Below are 18,774 nucleotides of genomic sequence, written 5' to 3'. Positions count from 1 at the left end.
GGCCGGACGCCCGGCCGGGCCTCCCTCGGGCCCGCGGGCCCGCTCGCCCGCCACGCCCCGTGGTCCGCGTGGCCGTCCGCGCCCGGCTTGGCGCGGGGAACGGGCTTGCGAGCGCCTCGCCAAGGGCCTGGGCTGCCCCGGCGGGCTGCGGCCGCGGCGCTCGGTTGTAGCGAAGGCAGCGAAGCCGGGGCTGGGGAGGGGGATGGACGCGCCCAAGGTCACTCCGGGAGTCGGGCAGGGCGGCCTGGGGCGCGGGCCTGTGCGGGCCGTTCGGGGGAGGCCCCGGCCAGGTTTTTGTTCCCCTCTGACGCCGCCTCCTTTGTGTGCTCGCGCCGCCGCCCAGCCTCGCTGGTCTGCGAGTCCGCCCGGGCCTCGTGGCGGAGCCTCCTGGGCTGACGGCACTCGGGGCGGCGGGGGCTGGCCGGGGGAGCGCCCGCCCGGGGCTGAGCTTAGTGAGTCCTCAGTTTCCGGTCGTTGCGGGGGGCGCTGGAGCGCTGAGGCCTGCGGCCGGCCCCGCCCCTCGGGCGCCTGCAGAGTCTGAAGAGTGCGCGGGGTCTCCGGGGGAGGCTAGAGACCCGAAACGGAGTGCTCCGCGAACACCGCTGTCCACCCTTTGACCGGTCCAGGGAGAAGGGGAAAGTTTCAGAACCTGGACTTGCCGCGGTAGCCGTTTTTGTGAGGTTTTGGCTTTTGTCTTATTCTTGTCCGTGCCCATCGACGTTCACAGTCATACCTTCGTTCTGCTTCTGCGTCAGGGTCTCGGAGCCAGACCTAGGGTCTGAGCTCCGCAGTCCTGCACTCAGCCGAGGCTGCCTGAGTGGTTGGGGAGACTGAGGCGGTGTGCCCAAGGTCATGAAGCCATCTAACTGGTTGACGGCAGAGCTAGCCTGGAACCTCGCTTTTCCTGTGGCTGCAGGACTAGGCCTTTAGGTTCAGTGACAAGGAGTTTGGGGACCCCTGGTGATGAAGGACAGAGACGTTGAAGGGAATCGCTTTGTGTGACTGGTGGTGTGTTGTTTTTTTTTTAACGGGTGGGGAGACATACTGGGTTCAGTTTTGTCTGAGCTGCCGGTGAAATGGGAACATTCAAGTAGAAAGACGTGGTGTTGCTGGTTTTTGTATTGCCTGAGCTTGAGCTTCTCACTCAGGTTTAAAAATCTTACGTTAACACAGTGCTTATCAATCTTTTTTTTTTAAGATGAACTCCCCCACCTCTTTGAGTTTTCTTAATTGCCCTCTCCATGAAATGTTACTGCTTCTTACATACCGTAGGTCTTCTTTTGTACCGTATGTGTATCTATGCTTTGTACATAAAAAGAATGAGATGTTTTTTCATCCCCTTTGAGAATGCATACTTTAAAAATTCTAAGTACATTTTTGAGGTCTTCTGTGTGCCAAGCTTTCTGCTTGGGGTAGAGCCGTGAGCAGAACAGGCATGGTACAACTCCTCGTTTAACTGAGGAGCGAGGGTGGAGGGAATGAGAGAAATTCCTTGGGGTTGAAATACATACTGTGGGAGAGACGGGACTGGAGAGGTAAGCAGGAACCGGATGGAAAAAGGTCTTTGGTGTGCCCCAAGTTAATGAATTCAGAATTTACGTTAAGACCACGTGGGAAAAACCACAAATGAAGTTCTAAGCAAGGAAGTAACATGGTTAGATTTGCATTTTAGAAAAATCACGGTACTGTGAGGATGGCTTAGAAAGATGCGCGAGACAAGTGGCCTCTGGACCAGTCAGGAAGAGAGAAGTGTGACTTGGACCACGGTGGGGACTGGGGACCAAACTCAGGACAGTGATTGCTGGTCGTGGCCGTTCTCCATTGGCTTTTTACTTAAAAGGCTGTTGAAAAGTTCATGTCCAGTAGTTTATACCCCCACCAGTTTCTGGAAAAGATTTGAGGTGCTACTGAATGCAAATGCATGCAGAAGGTAATTGGTTTTATGCTGTATAAACATGGCTTTGTGTGTTCTTTGTGTGTAAGTTATCAGTGTCATATTTTGAAATTATTTACCTACATCTTTCTCTGACCTTGGATTAGGTGGCTTCTGTAGATCTGACAGGGCTGACTCTTATTTATTGAGGTGTCATTCACATATATGCTCTTGTAACTTACCTTTCCTAACTAGCTTGTTTCTCAGCAGGGCTTTGGGGGTTGTAGAGCAAGGCATTTTAAGGTTTCCCTCTGAGGAGGAAGGCCCACAGCTCAGGCAGTACTGCATCCCAAGGTCAGAGTTCAAGTGTGAGAAAGGCCCTGAGGTTGGATTGGAGAGTGCTGCTACAGAATTACCTTTGGAAGGGTTTTTTTCCCCAGGTATAAATAAGGGTTGTCAAGTTTATTATTCATGCCAACACCGTGCAGTGTAGGAAAGGCCTGAAAATGTTTCAAAATAAGTATTATCAGTAGCTTTCTTGTGTAAAATGAAATTATGACCCTAAGGCTTTCCTGGAGTAATATCTACACCCAACATGGGGCTCAAACTCACAACACCGAGATCTCTTCTAGCCATTATGTCTGTGGAGATGAGATGTTCTTTCCTTTTCTCCTATGGTGATGGTCTGTTTTTAAATCTTCCTTTGTTTCCTGATGGTGACTATATTTTTACTTGCAATGTTAAGGTTCCATATCCCCTTTTCATCCTTTTTTTCACCTCAAAAATACTCTGCCATCTCTGTCAAGCATCTAATGAGTTTGATGGTTTAATTTCTTTTTTTAAGATTTTATTAATTTTTTAAAGATTTTCTTTATTAGAGAGAGAGCATGGGGGGGGCGGCAGAGGGAGAAGCAGACTCCCTGCCGAGCAGGGAGCCCAACATGGGGCTCCATCCCAGGACCCTGGGATCATGACCTGAGACAAAAGCAGACGCTTCACTGACTGAACCACCCAGGTGCGCCTTGATAGTTTAATTTCAGTGGAAGAAAGTCATGATTTATGTAGTCAGCCTGTTTGTGCTAAGAGAAGGGGACACTGCGGTAAGTATTGGACTTGAAGTCAGGTTGACCATGTTGAGTACAGGAGAAGAAACGGTTAGATTAGGACCAGGAGGAGCAGGAGAAAGGGAGGTAGGTCTTGAAGGATGAATAGGAGTTTCCCAAAGTGGGAGGGGGTATGGGACCCTTGAAGGCAAGGGGACAGTGTGGATCAGATTATGGCCCTGCTATTAGGAAGAGCCTGCAGCAGGTGACTGAAGGCCAGGGTACCAGAGTAAAGTACAGTCAGTTCTGCTTTAAACACTTGTTTGGAAGCATGATTTGTTCCAATGGGATTGATAGACTAGGAACAGTTTGAACAGGGATTTTGAGTTTGCTGTGCATAATTTCATCTATGGGAAATACTAGATGAAAACAAAATAGAACTGAGCTGAATCAAGTCACATTGACTGTAGACAGTACACACCTCATACATCTACCAGCTTTCTCAGTGACTGTGTGTATTATGAGCCACACCCATACACATCTTTTGTTTAAAAGAATTCTCCCTGATTCCCAGTAACGCACAAGCTGCAACTCTTGTAAAGTATTTGTGCATCTCCTGACCATTTAACATGCGCAGAGGTGTGCTTCCGTTCTCTTAGATTCTTGACTTGTGTGCGTGTGACACTGACAAAGGTTTTTAGCGCCGTTCGCCTAATTTCATTGTTTTCCCGTAAGTCCTGTGGTGTTTTGTATTGTGTGGTATATTTTAGGAATACACATTTCTGTAACTTCAGATGAGGCCAGAAAGGGTAGCATTGGGTTAGGGAAGGGAGGTTACTCTGTGAAGGAGATGGATGTGATCGTTTGGGAACATCTCTGCAATCTTCTTGGACCTTTTGGAGCCTGGTAATTGTTCTTAAGCTACCGTGTGAAGCCTTTTAACTTCCCCCGGCCCCTTTTCCATCTCTATTAGAGCATTACCTTCATAGTCGGGAGCTTGCTGTACTTTATGAAGCACCCCAGCTGCCATCGGCTATGCAAATGAGGGCGCTCCCACAGTGGGGCACTGCTCAGCTGCTCCCTGCTGTAGTAGTATAGGCCATAGAATCATATTTGTAAGCTTCTGACCACCTCCCCCCACCACCTTCGGGGGCTGTGCCTTGGTTATTTTTAGTAGTTCTAGATTGATTCCACACACACCCCTTACAAGGTTCATGATTCAGTACAAGCATCTAAGCCTCCTAGCTGGCTTTTTCTGGCAGGCTTTGTGTTCAGGCACCATCCACACAGACCCAGCATGCCTGCCCCCTCTGAGTGTCATGGGTAAAGTGACCTTGGTCCCAGGGAAGAGTGGAAAGTTGTTGATGGCCTCCACACCTGAGGTTGATATGCTCCATTGGCCTCTGGTATCTTTTCAACCTCTGGAAGGATAGATCCTTAGGTTTCCTTTGTGATACACCCTTGCTCCTGGCCTCCAGAAATTGCCTTGTTTGTATCACCAGGCCACCAGGGCTGAAAGAAAATTAGGTTAGCGGTCAGAGAGGTGGAGAGAGCCACTCAGTTTCACTTCCAGGCTGTCCCCTTCTACAAAGGAGTTGGTTGGATTTAGTATCTTTTGATATCTTCCCAGTTGTTTCTTTCTCCCCACCCCCCCATCCATATGTTTATTTTTTTTAATTTAAATTCAGTTGATTAACATATAATGTTTTAATTGGCTTTAGAGGTAGAGGTCAGTGATTCATTAGTCTTATATAACACTCAGTGCTCATTACATCACATGCCCTCCTTAATGTCTGTCACCTAGTTATCCCATCCCCCCACTCCTCTCCCCTCTGGTAACCCTCAGTTTGTTTCCTATGATTAAGAGTCTCTTATGGTTTGGACACCTGGGTGGCTCAGTTGGTTAAGCCACTGCCTTCGGCTCAGGTCATGATCCTGGAGTCCCGGGATCGAGCCCCACATCGGGCTCCCAGCTTGGTGAGGAGTCACCAAGCAAGTCACCTTGCTTCTCCCTCTGACCCTCCCCCCTCTTAAGCTCTCTCTCTCATTCTTTCTCTAATAAATAAATAAAATCTTTTAAAAAAAAAAGTCTCTTATGGTTTGTCTCCCTCTCTGGTTTCATCTCGTTTTATTTTTTACTCTTTTCCCCTGTGATCCTCAGTTTTGTTTCAAATTTCTACATATTTGCGAGATCATATGATAATTGTCTTGCTCTGATTGACTTATTTCACTTAGCATAATATTCTCTAGTTTCATCCACGTCATTGCAAAAAGATTTCATTTTTTTTGATGGCTGAGTGATATTTCATTGTGTATATATACACCACATCTTCTTTATCCATTCATCTGTCGATGAACATCTGGGCTCTTTCCATAGTTGGGCTGTTGTGAACTTTGCTGCTATACACATTGGGGTGCAGGTGCCCCATTCAGATCTTTGGGGTAAATACCCAGTAGTGCAATTGCTGGGTCGTAGGGTAGCTCTATCTTCAACTTTTTGAGGAACCTCCATACTGTTTTCCAGAGTGGCTGCACCAGCTTGCATTCCCACCAACAGTGTGAGAGGGTTCCTCTTTCTCCACATCCTCACCAACGTCTGTCGTTTCCGGACTTGTTAATTTTAGCCATTCTCACTGGTATGAGGTGGTATCTCATTGTGGTTTTGATTTGTATTTCCCTGATGCCGAGTTCTGTTGAGCATTTTTTCATGTGTCTGTTGGCCATTTGTTTGTTGTCTTTGGAGAAATGTCTGTTCGTGTCTTCTGTGCATTCGTTTCTTAATTGGATTGTTTGTTCTTTGGGTGTTGAGTTTGTTAAGTTCTTTATAGATTTTGGATACTAGCCCTCTATCTGATAAGTCATTTGCAAATATCTTCTTTTTTTTTTTTATGTTTTATTTATTTATTCATGAGAGTCAGAGAGAGAGGCAGAGGCAGAGGGAGAAGCAGGCTCCCCACCTAGCAGGGAGCCTGGTGTGGGACTCGATCCCAGGACCCTGGGATCATGACCTGAGCTGAAGGCAGACGCTTAACCATCTGAGCCATCCAGGTGCCCGCAAATATCTTCTTCCATTCCGTTGGTTGTCTTTTCGTTTTCTTGACTGTTTCCTTTGCTGTGCAAGAGCTTTTTATCTTGAGATAAGATCCTCCAAATCAGTTAGTGATATAACTGCATCAGACATGGCTGTTAGAGAAATAAGGTGTCCCCACTCCCAGGGGTTTCATCGACAAAAGGGTCAACCTAATGTTTGGAGGGAGTTCCTCATAATCCTGCACATGAAACTATAGAGAAATTCATAAGAATGGCTTCTTTGAGAAGAGAAGGAGCCAGGATCTGCTTTGGCTTTGTTTGAGTCATAGGTGTATCCCAGAGATCCCAGAGCGTGGATGGGAGAGACTGAGGATCCTGCTATAGGCGAATTCCTTACAGATGTTTCTGGGGCTGTGTCCACTGCAGAGCATTTCTGAGTAATTGACTAAACCCTGTCTTTTTAAAGTGTCTCGGGCGCCTGGGTGGCTCAGTCGTTAAGCGTCTGCCTTCGGCTCAGGTCATGATCCCAGGGTCCTGGGATCGAGTCCCACATCGGGCTCCCTGCTCGGCAGGAAGCCTCCTTCTCCCTCTCCCAGTCCCCCTGCTTGTGTTCCTGCTCTCGCTATTCTGTCTGTCAAATAAATAAAATCTTTAAAAAAAAAAAAATTAAATAAAGGGTCTCCCAGCTGGGGGGGGGGGGGTGTGCATCTGGGTGGCTCAGTCGGTTAAGTGTCTGACTCTAGATTTCTGCTCAGATCATGATTTCGGGGTGGTGAGATGGAGCCTGGTGTTGGGCTCCGTGCTCAGTGGGGAATCTGCTTAAGATTCCCTCTCTCCTTCTCCCTCTGCCCTCTCATCATGCGTACTCTCTCTTGCTCTCTCTCTAAAATAAATAAATCTTAAAAATAAAAAGCTTGGGAAGGGTGTCTGGCTGGCTTAGTTCTAGTTAGTAGAAAATGTGACTCTTGATCTCAGGGTCATGAGTTCAAGCCCCACACTGGGAGTAGAGCTCACTTTAAAAAAAAAAAAAAAAAGCTTTGAAGTGAAAGTTTACTGGCAACTTTAGTGCTCATGCTCACTTCCCCGGGAGGGCAGGCTGTACTGGGCACTGATACATTGCCAACAGCCTCCGGTATTTTTGACATTCTTTACAAAAGTAGTTGGGCGGGGGCTCCTGGGTGGCTCAGTCGGTTAAGCATCTGCGTTTGGCTCAGGTCATGATCTCAGGGTCCTGGGATGAAGCAGCCTAGTCTGGTGGCAGTGGGCTCCCTACTGAGCAGGGAGTTGGCTTCTATCTCTCCCTCTGCCCCCTCCCCCTGTCTCTCAAATAAATAGTCTCTCTCTCAAATAGTCTTTTTTTTTAAAAAAAAAAGGTAGTTGGGCAATACACAACAACAGTCTTTAATATATTCTTGCTTTTTAACACATGTTCTGTAATTCTACTTTTGAAATACCATTTAGGGAAGTACTTAAAATAACATGGCAATGATTGTGTTTAGGGTTTTAAAAGGGGAGATGTGGGGTAGACAATTGGTACTAGCCAGTACCTGATAAATTGGCATTTCCCTGATGAAATTTTTTTTTTAAGATTTTATTTATTTATTTGACAGAGACACAGCGAGAGAGGAACACAAGCAAGGGGGAGTGGGAGAGGGAGAAGCAGGCTCCCCACTGAGCAGGGAGCCCGATGTGGGGCTCCATCCCAGGACCCTGAGGTCATGACCTGAGCCGAAGGCAGACGCTTAGCGACTGAGCCACCCAGGTGCCCCTCCCTGGTGAAATTTTGTAGGATTTATGCTTCTATCTGCTTTAACCACGCTGGCATAGAGAGGTTGCCTTGGCTAGCTCATTCATACTCACAGGAGACTGCACATGTGTCTCATGGTGGCTATTTATGAGTTTATAGTGAGAACTGCCTTGTAATTGGCACACGTAATGAGTGACCTGATGTGTCTGCACATCATCTTTCCATAGAAAAATGCACAAAGAGGGGTGCCTGGGTGGCTCAGTCGGTTGGGTGTCTGCCTTCGGCTCAGGTCATGATCTCAGGGTGCTGGGATCAAGCCTCCATCAGGCTCCCTGCTCAGCGGGGAGTCTGCTTCTCCCTCTGCCCCTCCCCCTGCTCGTGCTTGCATGCTGAAAGAGAAAGAAAAGCGCAGGGAGCCGCCTAAGAATTGAGATTGCTTGGCGATTGTGGAACCGTGTGGAAAGTCAGGTCTCAGGTGTCTGTGGGTAATTGTGTCAGCCTTGGCTGCCCTGCATGGTGTGAGGGAGGGTTTCGCGCGCCCGGGCTGGACAGAGCTGCTCCTCCTAGATTTCCCTTGGGCCCCCTGCAGACTAGTCACTTTCCTCTGTCTCTGGAGCACCCCTGCCACCCCTTTTCTGCTGACTCTTCCGTTTTTGGCTGTGGGAGAACCAGCTCCAGGCCCACACTTCCTGCTTCCTGCCTGCCCAGCAGTTTTTAGCCATTGTGTCTGAAGACATGCACCACATACGTGATGACATGTCACTCCTGCTAGAGTGGGGGTCATTCTCTGTAGTGTCTGTGATGACTTCATGGGAAAAACCCCATGTCTCACAGGACAGAATGATTGAGTGGACCGTTCAGTCTGCAGTGGCCTCTTAGCCCCTCCCCGCCGCAAGCGCTCTGCCATTGCCCCCTCCGAGCCACACAGCTTTCTGCTTGCCTGGGGTTCTCTTGGTCACCCGACTTCCTCTTGGTCTGCATTCCGACTTGTTCCGCCTCCCATCGGCCCTCAGAGCACACGGGACAAGATCTCTAAACACAGATCTCTGAAACCCTTGGGTGTCCTGCCCTTGAGGTGTGGGTTAGGAGGTGAGTTATGATCCAGCCGTTCATCTTTGCTGTCTTCTGTTCTCTCACGCCACCCACACAGTCTTCAGCTAGGGCAGCTTCTCTCGTTCTGCACACCCCACTCCCACCCGGTTTGCTTGTTTCGTTTCGTTTCGTTTCTTTCTTTTAAGATTTATTTATTTGTCAGGGAGAGAGAGCGCATGCACACAAGCAGGGGGAGAAGCAGGCTCCCCGCTGAGCAGGGAGCCCAATATGGGGCTCGATCCCAGGACCCCGGGACCATGACCTGAGCCGAAGGCAGACGCTTCACCGACTGAGCCGCCCAGGTGCCCCCCAGCTGGTTTGTTTCTTGAGTAACTCCTATCACTTTGGGCCTGCACTTGTTAGATCACCAGTGACTGGCTTCCTGTGGCCGCCTCACTGGCCTCATTCTAGCTCCCTGGCCTGTTGACTGCTGCTTCCTCCTTGACACGCCGGCTTGGTCTAAGTGATGCCTCCAGGTTCTCGCAAAGCTTTGTTTCTGACTTTTTATTCTTTTTATAGGCTCTTCTTGCGCTACCTGACTCCCCAGATTTAAACACAGATTCTAAAACCTCTATCTCTACTCCAGTTCTCTCTCCTAAATGTTGCAGCTGCCTTTAGGTATCTCATAGCCAGCATTTCTAAAACTAAAACTGTCTACCCTCAACACCTATTTCTTTTCTCCCTTCCCTGATCAGTTTTACGGTGTCACTCCTGCTCTGTGACTAGCTAGCTACCTTGGTGTGAATTGTCCTTACCTTCCTGTCAGGGGTTTAGGAATTCTTGGCCTCTAGCCTTTGTGGCCATTCCCAGTGCCATGCTCTACCCCGGGTCTTTTCTTAGTTGCAGGGACACCATTCACCACCCCACTCTCACCTCCCGAGTCATTGATTCCCTTGGTAAACATGAGTGCTTGTGAGCAGCATTAGCTAGGTACAAAGTAGACTGTGCCCTGCCCTCACAGCACTTAGGGCGCCCTGAATGACTACAGGGTTTGCCTTGGAAACTAAAGGATCAGGGGCGCCATCTGCTGAGATGGAGTGATGGTAGTGTTGGAAGGACTTTCTTCCTGGACAAAGTAAATTTGAAAACCTGGAAAACATCCATTTTCCAAATTGTTTCTATAATAATACATCTGATTCTGGCATGGTATTTATTTAATAGTGTGGGTTCTGCTGTCACACTGTCCTGGTTTAAATCCAGGCCACTGTTTAATAGTCGTGGACTTTGGGCAGGTTACTTAACGGTCATCCTTAGCTCTCTTGCATGTAAAATGGTAACCTTAGGTGCCTGGGTGGCTCAGTCGGTTAAGTGTCTGACTCTTGTTTCTGTTCAGGTCATGATCTCAGGGTTGTGAGGTCGATCCCCACGTTGGGCTCTTGCTCAGCATGGAGTTTGCTTGCGATTCTCTCCTTCTCCCTCTGCCCCTCATGCTTGTGTGCGTGTGCGCGCAGGCACCCACGCTCTCAGATCTTTAAAAATAATAAATAAATGGTAACCTTAATAATACCTTCCCACTTCTTGGGCGATGGGACTGTTAAATGAACTATGTTGGAAAGCAGTGTTTTGCACATAGTACAAGGAACGTCTGGGCTTCAGCTTTGGTCAGCCTTATTATTAATCCGGTGGCCTCTATCCCCTGCAGTATCAGGAACACTGTAATCTGTGAAGGCTTCCTTTCCTGCAACCCACACTGGTCTGCTGGGAATGCCCTCTGCTTCCCACCTCATTCTCTGGTGACATCCAGCCCCTTGGTAGATTTCCCTAAGGCCAGCCTTCCAACTTCCTGTGCCCTCTGACCACTAACTCTTACTATGCCCAGACGAAGCAAACAGATTTGGAACGGATTGCTGGACTGGCCTTGGGCGTGGAGAGTGAGAACGAGCCAGGGGAGCTCCCGGGTGGTCTTGCTGGGGCTGCAGGGCTGCAGGAGGTGGGTTTCAGAGAGTAGGGAGGGCGTGCAGGCCAAGGAGTTGGGGTGCCTCTGGGACAGTCATAGGACAGGTCTTAACAACCATGTTTAAAGGCTTAAAAAGTAACCAAGTGGGAGGCAAGAGGCTTATGGCCAGGCCACGGTTGTGCATTACGTTTTTTCCCATTTTTCAACAGGCGGATCTCCTTCTCTGCCAGTGACGCTTTTATCAAAGATTCTTCTCAATTCTTTTTTTTTTTTTAAGATTTATTTATTTGACAGAGAAAGAGCGCGAGCGTGTGCACAAGAAGGGGGAGAAGCAGCCTCCCTACTGAACTGAACAGGGAGCCCGACGGGGGGCTCCATCCCAGGACCCTGGGATCATGACCTGAGCCAAAGGCAGATGCTTAACCAATTGAGCCACCCAGGCGCCCCCGATTCTTCTCAGTTCTAACATACACCATGAGGTAGATAACTTTTCCCCAAAACAGCTACATCATGGGTGTACACCCAAATGTGAGATACTTCTTGGGATCAGAAACATTCACAGGTATGTTAGATTCCAGAACGGGTGGTGGTCTTGTGAGTCCTAAGAGGCTGTTCAAAGCAGGTGGGCGGTGTTGGTCCCTGAAGGCCAGTTTCCATGGAAAGCTTACCAGGAACGCGTGTGCCGTTGTGAGTAGGGGCACCTGTGGCCCCGTGGTGTGGGCGTCAGGAGATGTCGTGCTGCATGCCAGCTGCACCTCTGCCCACAGAGTGACACAGTGAAGAGATCATCCCTCGCAGCCGGTCAGGGTCACAGTGGGTAATGAGGTGGCAGGGGAGCAGATGTGGACACATGCAGACCACCAGGTAATAGAGAAAGGCTCAGCTGGCCGGGTAGTCCCTCTAGAGGGGCTTCTCTTGGGGAAAAAAGGCCGGGGGGGGGAGGGGATGGATCAGGAAGGCTTCTGAAAAACCTTCTGGCCTCTCCTTGTCCTGTGTTTCCTACACGTAGCTCATACATCTCAGTCCCAACACTGAGCTGTCTGCCAGGGCCAGCCCTCCCTCCCTCCCTCCCTCCACCAGATTGGGAGCTGATGACTGGGTTTATTCATGCTGTGTTCGCAGGGCAGGAGCCATACTGATGAGCGAATGAGGTGGGGAGCCGGTCTTTTTCCAGCTGGGTTGGGTGCGGCATTACTCAGCACTTTAGGCTTGAGGAGAGGGGCGGAGCTGCGCTATGGGCGGTGTTTTTGGAGGGACTGCAAGGCTGGTGCTGGTGGAATGAGTCAGCGACATCAGCCCGTGGCTATTGAGCCTTTAAAATGTGCAGCACTGTTCCAAGTGCTCTGCCAGCCCCTATAATCCTCACATACCCATTGAGGTAGGTGCTGCTCTGTTTTGTTGTCGAAGAAACAGGGCACAGAGTTTGGTGCTTTGCCCAAGGGCACAAGTAGGGGTTTGGAGGCGCCCGACCGATCCCAGCCGTCAGGCCCTAGAGATGTGCTCTGATTGCTGTGGCCAGCTGTGTGCGTTAGGAAGCTGTGCTGGCAGTAGAGTAGAGGGGGCACTGGGAGGTGGGAGATCTGTTAGGAGGAGGTAGCAGCCGCGGGGATGACTGGGTGCATGGATTTGGGAGTGGTCCTGTCTTTCCTGCCATCTCAGCACTTCTCAGATAGGCTCCTTCTGTCCAGGGTCCTTGTCCTGGTCCAGTGGTTCCTGTGGTGGGGCCTCAGGAGCAGCACCATTCGCACTGCCTCAGAACTTGTGAGAAATGTAAAATTTTGAGTCCCATCCCGGACTTGCTGAGTCAGAGACTCTGGTCTCACAAGCCTTCCTAGTGAGGCTGGTGCAGGCTCAAGTTTGAGAACCCCTGTCCTTGTCCAGAGCACTACTGCCCAGGGTGGGTGACCACAGAGCCTCCTCTTTGCTCTGATTCTCCCTGAGTCCCTCAGCCGTGCCCAGTGCTCAGGGCTTCCCCCGCCAGAAGCCAGCTTTGCCCCTTCTACCCTGATGACACACACGCTGACTCCTGGCTTCTGACTCCATGTTTTTGTTTCTCATTTGCTCCCTTTTCCACTGCATCTCTGACACTGAATTTAGGGTGGGTAGCTTCCGCCTCCCAGTGGAAGGGCCCTGAATGAGATCCTAGGGCCTTTCAGTTCTCTAGCAGGTTCTTCACTTGCTGCTTTCACTGCCCTTCCTGGAACCTCCCACTTAGCTTCCCAATCCAGTTTCTTGGTTCTTTCCCACTCACCTGTTGCCAGTGACAGAAGTCTCAGCTAGGCATGCAGGATGAATCAGGGCAGGTGACTCTCGTCTCCTCCTCTGCATTATCAGCTCCTCCAGAGGGCAACAGTGAAGTTGTGGAAAGAGCCAGAGGCCCTGGGCTCTGCTCTGGCCTCAGAAACTCCATGCCCACCTGGTTGCAAGGAGTCTGCGAGGTCATGTGTGGCCGTTTAGATTCTCTTGCCTTTTCCCAGCAGCTGGCACAAGACTCTGGATGCGTTTGAGCCGCCAGAAAGAAGGGCAGGCGGTGGCATAATGGGCCTGATCTCAGGCTTTGGGATCAAGTGGCCCAATGCTCTATAAGAGTGCTTGCTTCTCAAGAATATGCAAGCAAGCACATGAGTTACATGCAGTGTTCAGCAAAGTACCAGTAAAGGATCGCACTGAGCTTTCTTGTTGATGATGTAGGTGGGAGCAGTTATCACCCTGATACCCTTGTTTTTCAGGACTTGAAGATACTGGAAATCTACTTGGCTGCAAATTGCTGTGCTAGCCAGAGGATGAGTAACCAGCGGATGTGAGAAGTTGAAAACAGTCAACGTTCAGCTTCCTTGCCAACCTCTGTACAGGTCCCTTCCTTCTCTGTAGGGTGAAGTCAAAGAGCACAATGAGTACTGTGAGTTTTATCAGCTTGTGAATTTTCTTTTTAAAGATTTTGTTGTTTTATTTATTTGTGAGAGTGTGCCCACGAGGTGGGGGTGGGGGGGCAGAGGGACAAGCAAACTGCACTGAGCAGGGAGCCCAACATGGGGCTCGATACCGGGACCCTGAGATCACAACCTGAGCCAAAGTCAGACGTTTAACCGACTGCACCACCCAGGCGCCCCCTCATGAATTGTATTTTCGAGGCTAAGCAACTACCTTATTTCTTATGGCACATTAATGAGAGTACCATAAAGGTGCCTCTCAGTAACCCTTGTTCTCGAAGGAAAAGCGTACAGGACTGAGGGCAGCTACACAACTTAGTTGTCTGGAGGAGTCCAGTGTTTTGGGTGGTGTCCTGAAGACAACAGTAATACCTGCGGGTTTGGAAATTTTCTATCCCCAGAGCAGCTGTCCGTGTCCTGGAAATGCCAGGGCTCTGGTTTATTTAATCCTTCACAATCCAGTGTTCCATTTTCCCTTCTCTTTCCTTTCCCTGTGTAGTTTTTGGTCCAGTGTGAGCATAGTGGTAATGATCCTTCATGAGAGTTTTCTTACACTCACTGACCAAAGTCGATAAGTCTGTTCAGAGCATTTATCAGACTGCAGAGGCTGTGCCGTGTTAGCAGGTGTCCCCTGGAGCCCCTTGAGCTCCAGAGAAGATTGCCTGAAGGTCTCCCTCCTTAGTTTATTCCCTGCTGACCAGATTGCTCATATGATCTAAACTCAAAACAGTTGTTTTCTGAGATACTGGATTCGTATCAGGTGGACCAGCTGGGAAACGACAGCGTCATAGTCTCTCCCCAGGCTCCAGAGGTGCTGTGAGTGTGCGGGCAGGGTGAGACTGAACAGCAGTAGAAATCCTGTAGATTCCACTCCCTGCCCCTGGCTGCACCTCGTCCTGACCACTCCCAGTGCCTAGAGTGCTCAGAGCCCACCGTTGATGTTTGTACACAAAAGGGCCTTTGTTTCCCTGGACATATCCTTTTAAGAGGCAGGTGACTTCCCACTCTGACTCCTTATCTGCAGATTGTCCCTGCAGCTCACTTGTAGGGAAACATGTCCTGAGCCTGGGCACCTCCCCTCTGAAGCCCACGCCTTGCCCAGGCAGGATCTGGTTAGAGCAGTGTAGCTTATGTGACTGTGAAGAAGTTGGTTAAGCTTCCTCAATGGCGTAAATAACTTACGTGGTCAGTTTGAACTGAAGGCTGTGAACCTCTCCTGCTCGTGCAAAGGGAGACAGCCACGCTGAGAGTAACAGGGCAGCAGGGAGAATCTCTGCCAGTGTTCTAGGGTTTCTGGAGGCTGGCCCTGAGCTAGCAGTCCCCTACGCCTTGCCCTCTGGGGAATGTGGGGGGTGCAGGGCTTCAGAGGGGGTGCTGACTCCTGAGATGGTCAACCTGGGAGGGTGAGGGATAGCCTCATAGTGGAGGTGAAATTTGCATAGGTTTCTGAAAGCTGTGTAAGAATTGGCCAAATGAAGAGGGGGAGGAATGGGTAGTCCAGGCACGGAAGGGGTGAGAAAGCTGCCAGGGAAGAGGATTGCTGTGGGGTGTAGGGTAGAGGTTGTGAGCAGGGAGAGCACATGTTGCTGCAGTGCCCATGGTGTCCGAGTCCAGCACCTCGACTTTGGCCAGGGCCCATGGCTGCTGCTTGCCCCCCTCGATGGGGACCAGAAAGCATACAGGTGGCTGTGGTGGGGCATGAAGGGTTCTGTTCAGCAGTATCTCCTAAGAAATATTTGGTCCTTTGCAGAGGAAGGAAAATACAAAGAAACTTCAGAGAGAAACGGGGAAAGCTTAAGTAGCCCAGGTCTTCTGGTGGCAGCGAGGGGAGCTGGTAGACACTGGGCCGTAGACTCTGCTGAGGCTAGAGTGGCAGCTCCCTCGACAGACAGACAGCAGCTCCTGGCGGGAGAATTTTGAACAACTGTGGTCGCTTGTCTCTAGGCCCTCCTGGAGATGGTTCATCTGTCCTTAGATTCACAGGAAGTTGCTAAACCCAAATCTTAATTTCTGACACTCCCCAGGCTGCCTTTTGCCACCGAGGCATGGTTGGAATACAGCAGGAGTCAGGCATCTCTCTCTCTTGCCTGGCCAGCACGCTTAGGTCTTGTGCACATCTCACCAACAGTGTCCATCCTTACAGAGTTTCCAGGGACAGAATGCTTAGTAAGGCATGCCAAGGAGTTAGGGTTGTGCTGGCATCCTGTGTCTGTGCTCAGTACTTGGCATACATCGTGCCCTCTCATCCGCATGCCAGCTCTGCAAGGCTGGTGTGGTGAGGGTTTGGGCTCCGTAGAGGAATCACCACCCCAGCTCACCCAGTTCAGAGCATGGTTGGGCCCAGTGGCAGTGGGAACCAGAAACACAGGGAGCCGGGATTGGCGGGGGCCATGCAGGGTGGGAATAACAAGGTGACAGGGTCAGGTGGGAGGTTGGGTCTCTTTTGAGGAAGGCCATACAGGGCGTGTTCTCACCGTGGGTTTTAGGGCCAGCCTGGTCAGAAGTGCTGGAGCGTGCTGGGAAGCCAGCCCTCAAGGATTGGGGAGACGGCTGGCTCGGGGAGTTTGGACTGCAGATAGCGCCAGCTGAGAGCCTGAGCCTTCCAGAAGGCAGGGTTCCTGGGCAGCCACTGGGAACTTTGGTTCTTTGAGCTCAGGGCCATGATTGTGAGGTTATGAGCTGCACTGACTAGCACCCTAAAGGTTGATGAATTCCCAAAGAAAAAACCCACTTTCCACAGTGGATGGAAATGTGGGAAACTGAGGGTCTTTGGGTTGAAACAACAGAATGGCCTCAGTGAGGCCAAATACAGATCCAAGCAGGGCAGGTCTGCTACTTTTGGTGAAAAGGAGGGGTTTCTGGCCAAGTCCTGACCTGGGTCAGAGGCTTGTATAAAGTTGTGTATCAGGTAATTTTGACAGACCAATAGTTTGATATAACAAAGTTTAGCTTTATAGAGTTCATGTTCACTATATGTTTAGGATTATTTCTCTTTTAAATATTCAGTGTTCTAGAATGTCAAGTTTTGTTTTTGTTACTGTTTTTAGAGAGGGGGGAGGGACAGAGTGAGAGAGGATTTCAAGCAGGCTCCATGCTCAACACAGAGCGCAACGCGGGGCTCCCATCTCACAACCCTGAAATCATGACCTGAGCCGTAATCAGGAGTCAGATGCTTAACTGCTTATACCACCCAGGTGTCCTAGAATGTCGAGTTTTGAAAGGACCCATTACCTCAGGTTGGCTCACTGGTCTCTTACTCTTTCTACTCTTTAGGTTTTTTATTTATTTGAGAGAGGGGGAGCGTGCGCATGTGCGCACACAAGCTGGGGGGAGGGGGGAGGGAGAAGCGGGCTCCCTGCTGATCAGGGAGCCCCAGGTGGGGCTCAGTCCCAGGACCCTGGGATCATGATCAGAGCCGAAGGCAGACGCTTAACTGACTGAGCCAACCAGACGCCCCGTGATCTCCCTACTCTTCTTGATGAGTTGAGCCATTCCCATGTTGACCTTTCATTCTTCTTGTTGAAGTTGTATCAGTCAGGGGCTCATGTGACTGTTTCTTTCCCCTGGATACCCTCAGAGAAAGCGCCGTGGTGGCACAGTAAATTCTAGACAAGCCCAGAAGCGAACTCGGGAAGCAGCCTCCACTCCTGAGATGGCCTTGGAAGCAGAACCCATAGAACTTGTGGAAAGTGGTAAGATCGCCGGGAATGCTGTGACCATGGGGTGCTGGCAGGGTGCAGTGTGCATGGGTGAGTCCAGCACTGGAGCCCCCCAGCTGTGGGGCCTTGTGCAGGCCACACCACCTGCCTGAGCCTCCATTACCCTCCCACTGGGATCGTCCTGATGCCACCGCGTAGAGTTGTCATTAAGGTGAACATTTAGCTCAGTGCCTGTTAGCTAACACTTACGTACACGGGGTAGCTTCTGTCCTTGTCTTTATAAGACCTGCGCAGTCTTGCACTCACCCACCACTCAAAACTGAAAGCTGACTTGAGCAAGACCTTCCCTCTTTGGTGGCGTAAGACCTCCACGGGTTTTGACAGCCACTCAGCACGGCTAACCAGTTAGCCTTCTGGGAATGTGCAGCAGGGGAGGGGAGACCGCCCTGGGCCCACCTTTTAGATTTGAAACTGTACGTCCAGTTCGCTTGGCCTCCTGAAGTACTCAGGCTTTCCTTTTCTCTTTTTCATTGAGACACAAAATTTCCCAAGAAGGTGTGTGTGTGGACAGAGCCACCTGTGTTGGAGGGAGTTGCTATAGGCAGAGGCAGATTGATTTTTTTCCCCCTCTGCCTGCTGAGGGAGATGGCAAATGGCCTGAGTTGAGTCTCTCTGCTCTGCATGTACTGAGATTGTTTTAATGACTATGATGCCTGAAAACTGACACTTAGAGAGAAGGAGCTTGTCTTGAGGTAGATTTCATGGGCCCTTCAGAGAAGTGAAGTTCTCAATATCATCTCTGTGGCTCCTGAATTTCACTTCTGTGAATTCTTAGAAGCCTAGAGGCTGAGACCCTGGCCGCCCTGCTGTTCCCTTCCCTCTGCCCCAGACTTGATGCCCTGGTGTCCGAATTCTGCCGTCCTGCACTAGAGGCTGGCGCGGGAGGCCCCTTGATCGGGACACGAGGCGCGTGAGGGGTCTCGGGCCTGACTGCTGTCCCGCACAGCCCTTCCCTCCCCACAGGCCGCCTTACCACGCGTGCAGGACTGTGTGCCATGCTGCCTGTGGGAGTATGGCTTTTGTGAGAGCCAGAAATTATGTCCACCAGAACGGGAATGGCTCTGTGACTTAGAGTATTTCAGTATATGGGCTATTTTTTAAAAAGGACGAGGTCATTTTGTATAAATTACAATCTCTGATATATTGTGGGTTTTATTCCTGTGAGACTTTTTAATAGAAGAAAATAAAGCAAATTTGAATTGCTAAATGTTTTGAGTTACTGTCTCCAAATAAATACCACTTCTAAAAATCCTACTCTCGTACTTCTTTAGTGCTATAATAAAAGCAAAAATGATCGTAAATCTTTTTTTAGTTAATATAAATGGAAATTATCCTCTGTGGTTCATTCTTACCTGCCACACAGAAGTGCCGATACCTGTTGGCACAGATCCTTCCCCACTCTGTCCTGTGCTCACGTGGACTCCACAGTGGATCCTAGGGCTC

The 18,774-nt window shown here is 50.1% G+C and overlaps 1 protein-coding gene across 1 annotated transcript in view; it reads left to right on the top strand.

Moving 5' to 3' along the window:
* RNF4 (ring finger protein 4) overlaps positions 1 to 18,774 on the top strand; it is a 34,435-nt gene that overhangs the window by 524 nt on the left and 15,137 nt on the right. The window contains exons 2-3 of the mRNA XM_021677716.1: positions 13,412 to 13,581; positions 17,190 to 17,304. Of these exons, the coding sequence (XP_021533391.1) occupies positions 13,573 to 13,581; positions 17,190 to 17,304 (124 nt within the window). The 5' untranslated portion in view covers positions 13,412 to 13,572. The remainder of the gene's footprint in view (positions 1 to 13,411; positions 13,582 to 17,189; positions 17,305 to 18,774) is intronic.

This window comes from Neomonachus schauinslandi, chromosome 2 (genome assembly GCF_002201575.2).
Source record: "Neomonachus schauinslandi chromosome 2, ASM220157v2, whole genome shotgun sequence".
In the NCBI taxonomy this organism is placed as follows: domain Eukaryota; kingdom Metazoa; phylum Chordata; class Mammalia; order Carnivora; family Phocidae; genus Neomonachus; species Neomonachus schauinslandi.
This window is presented reverse-complemented; position numbering and strand designations above follow the sequence as displayed.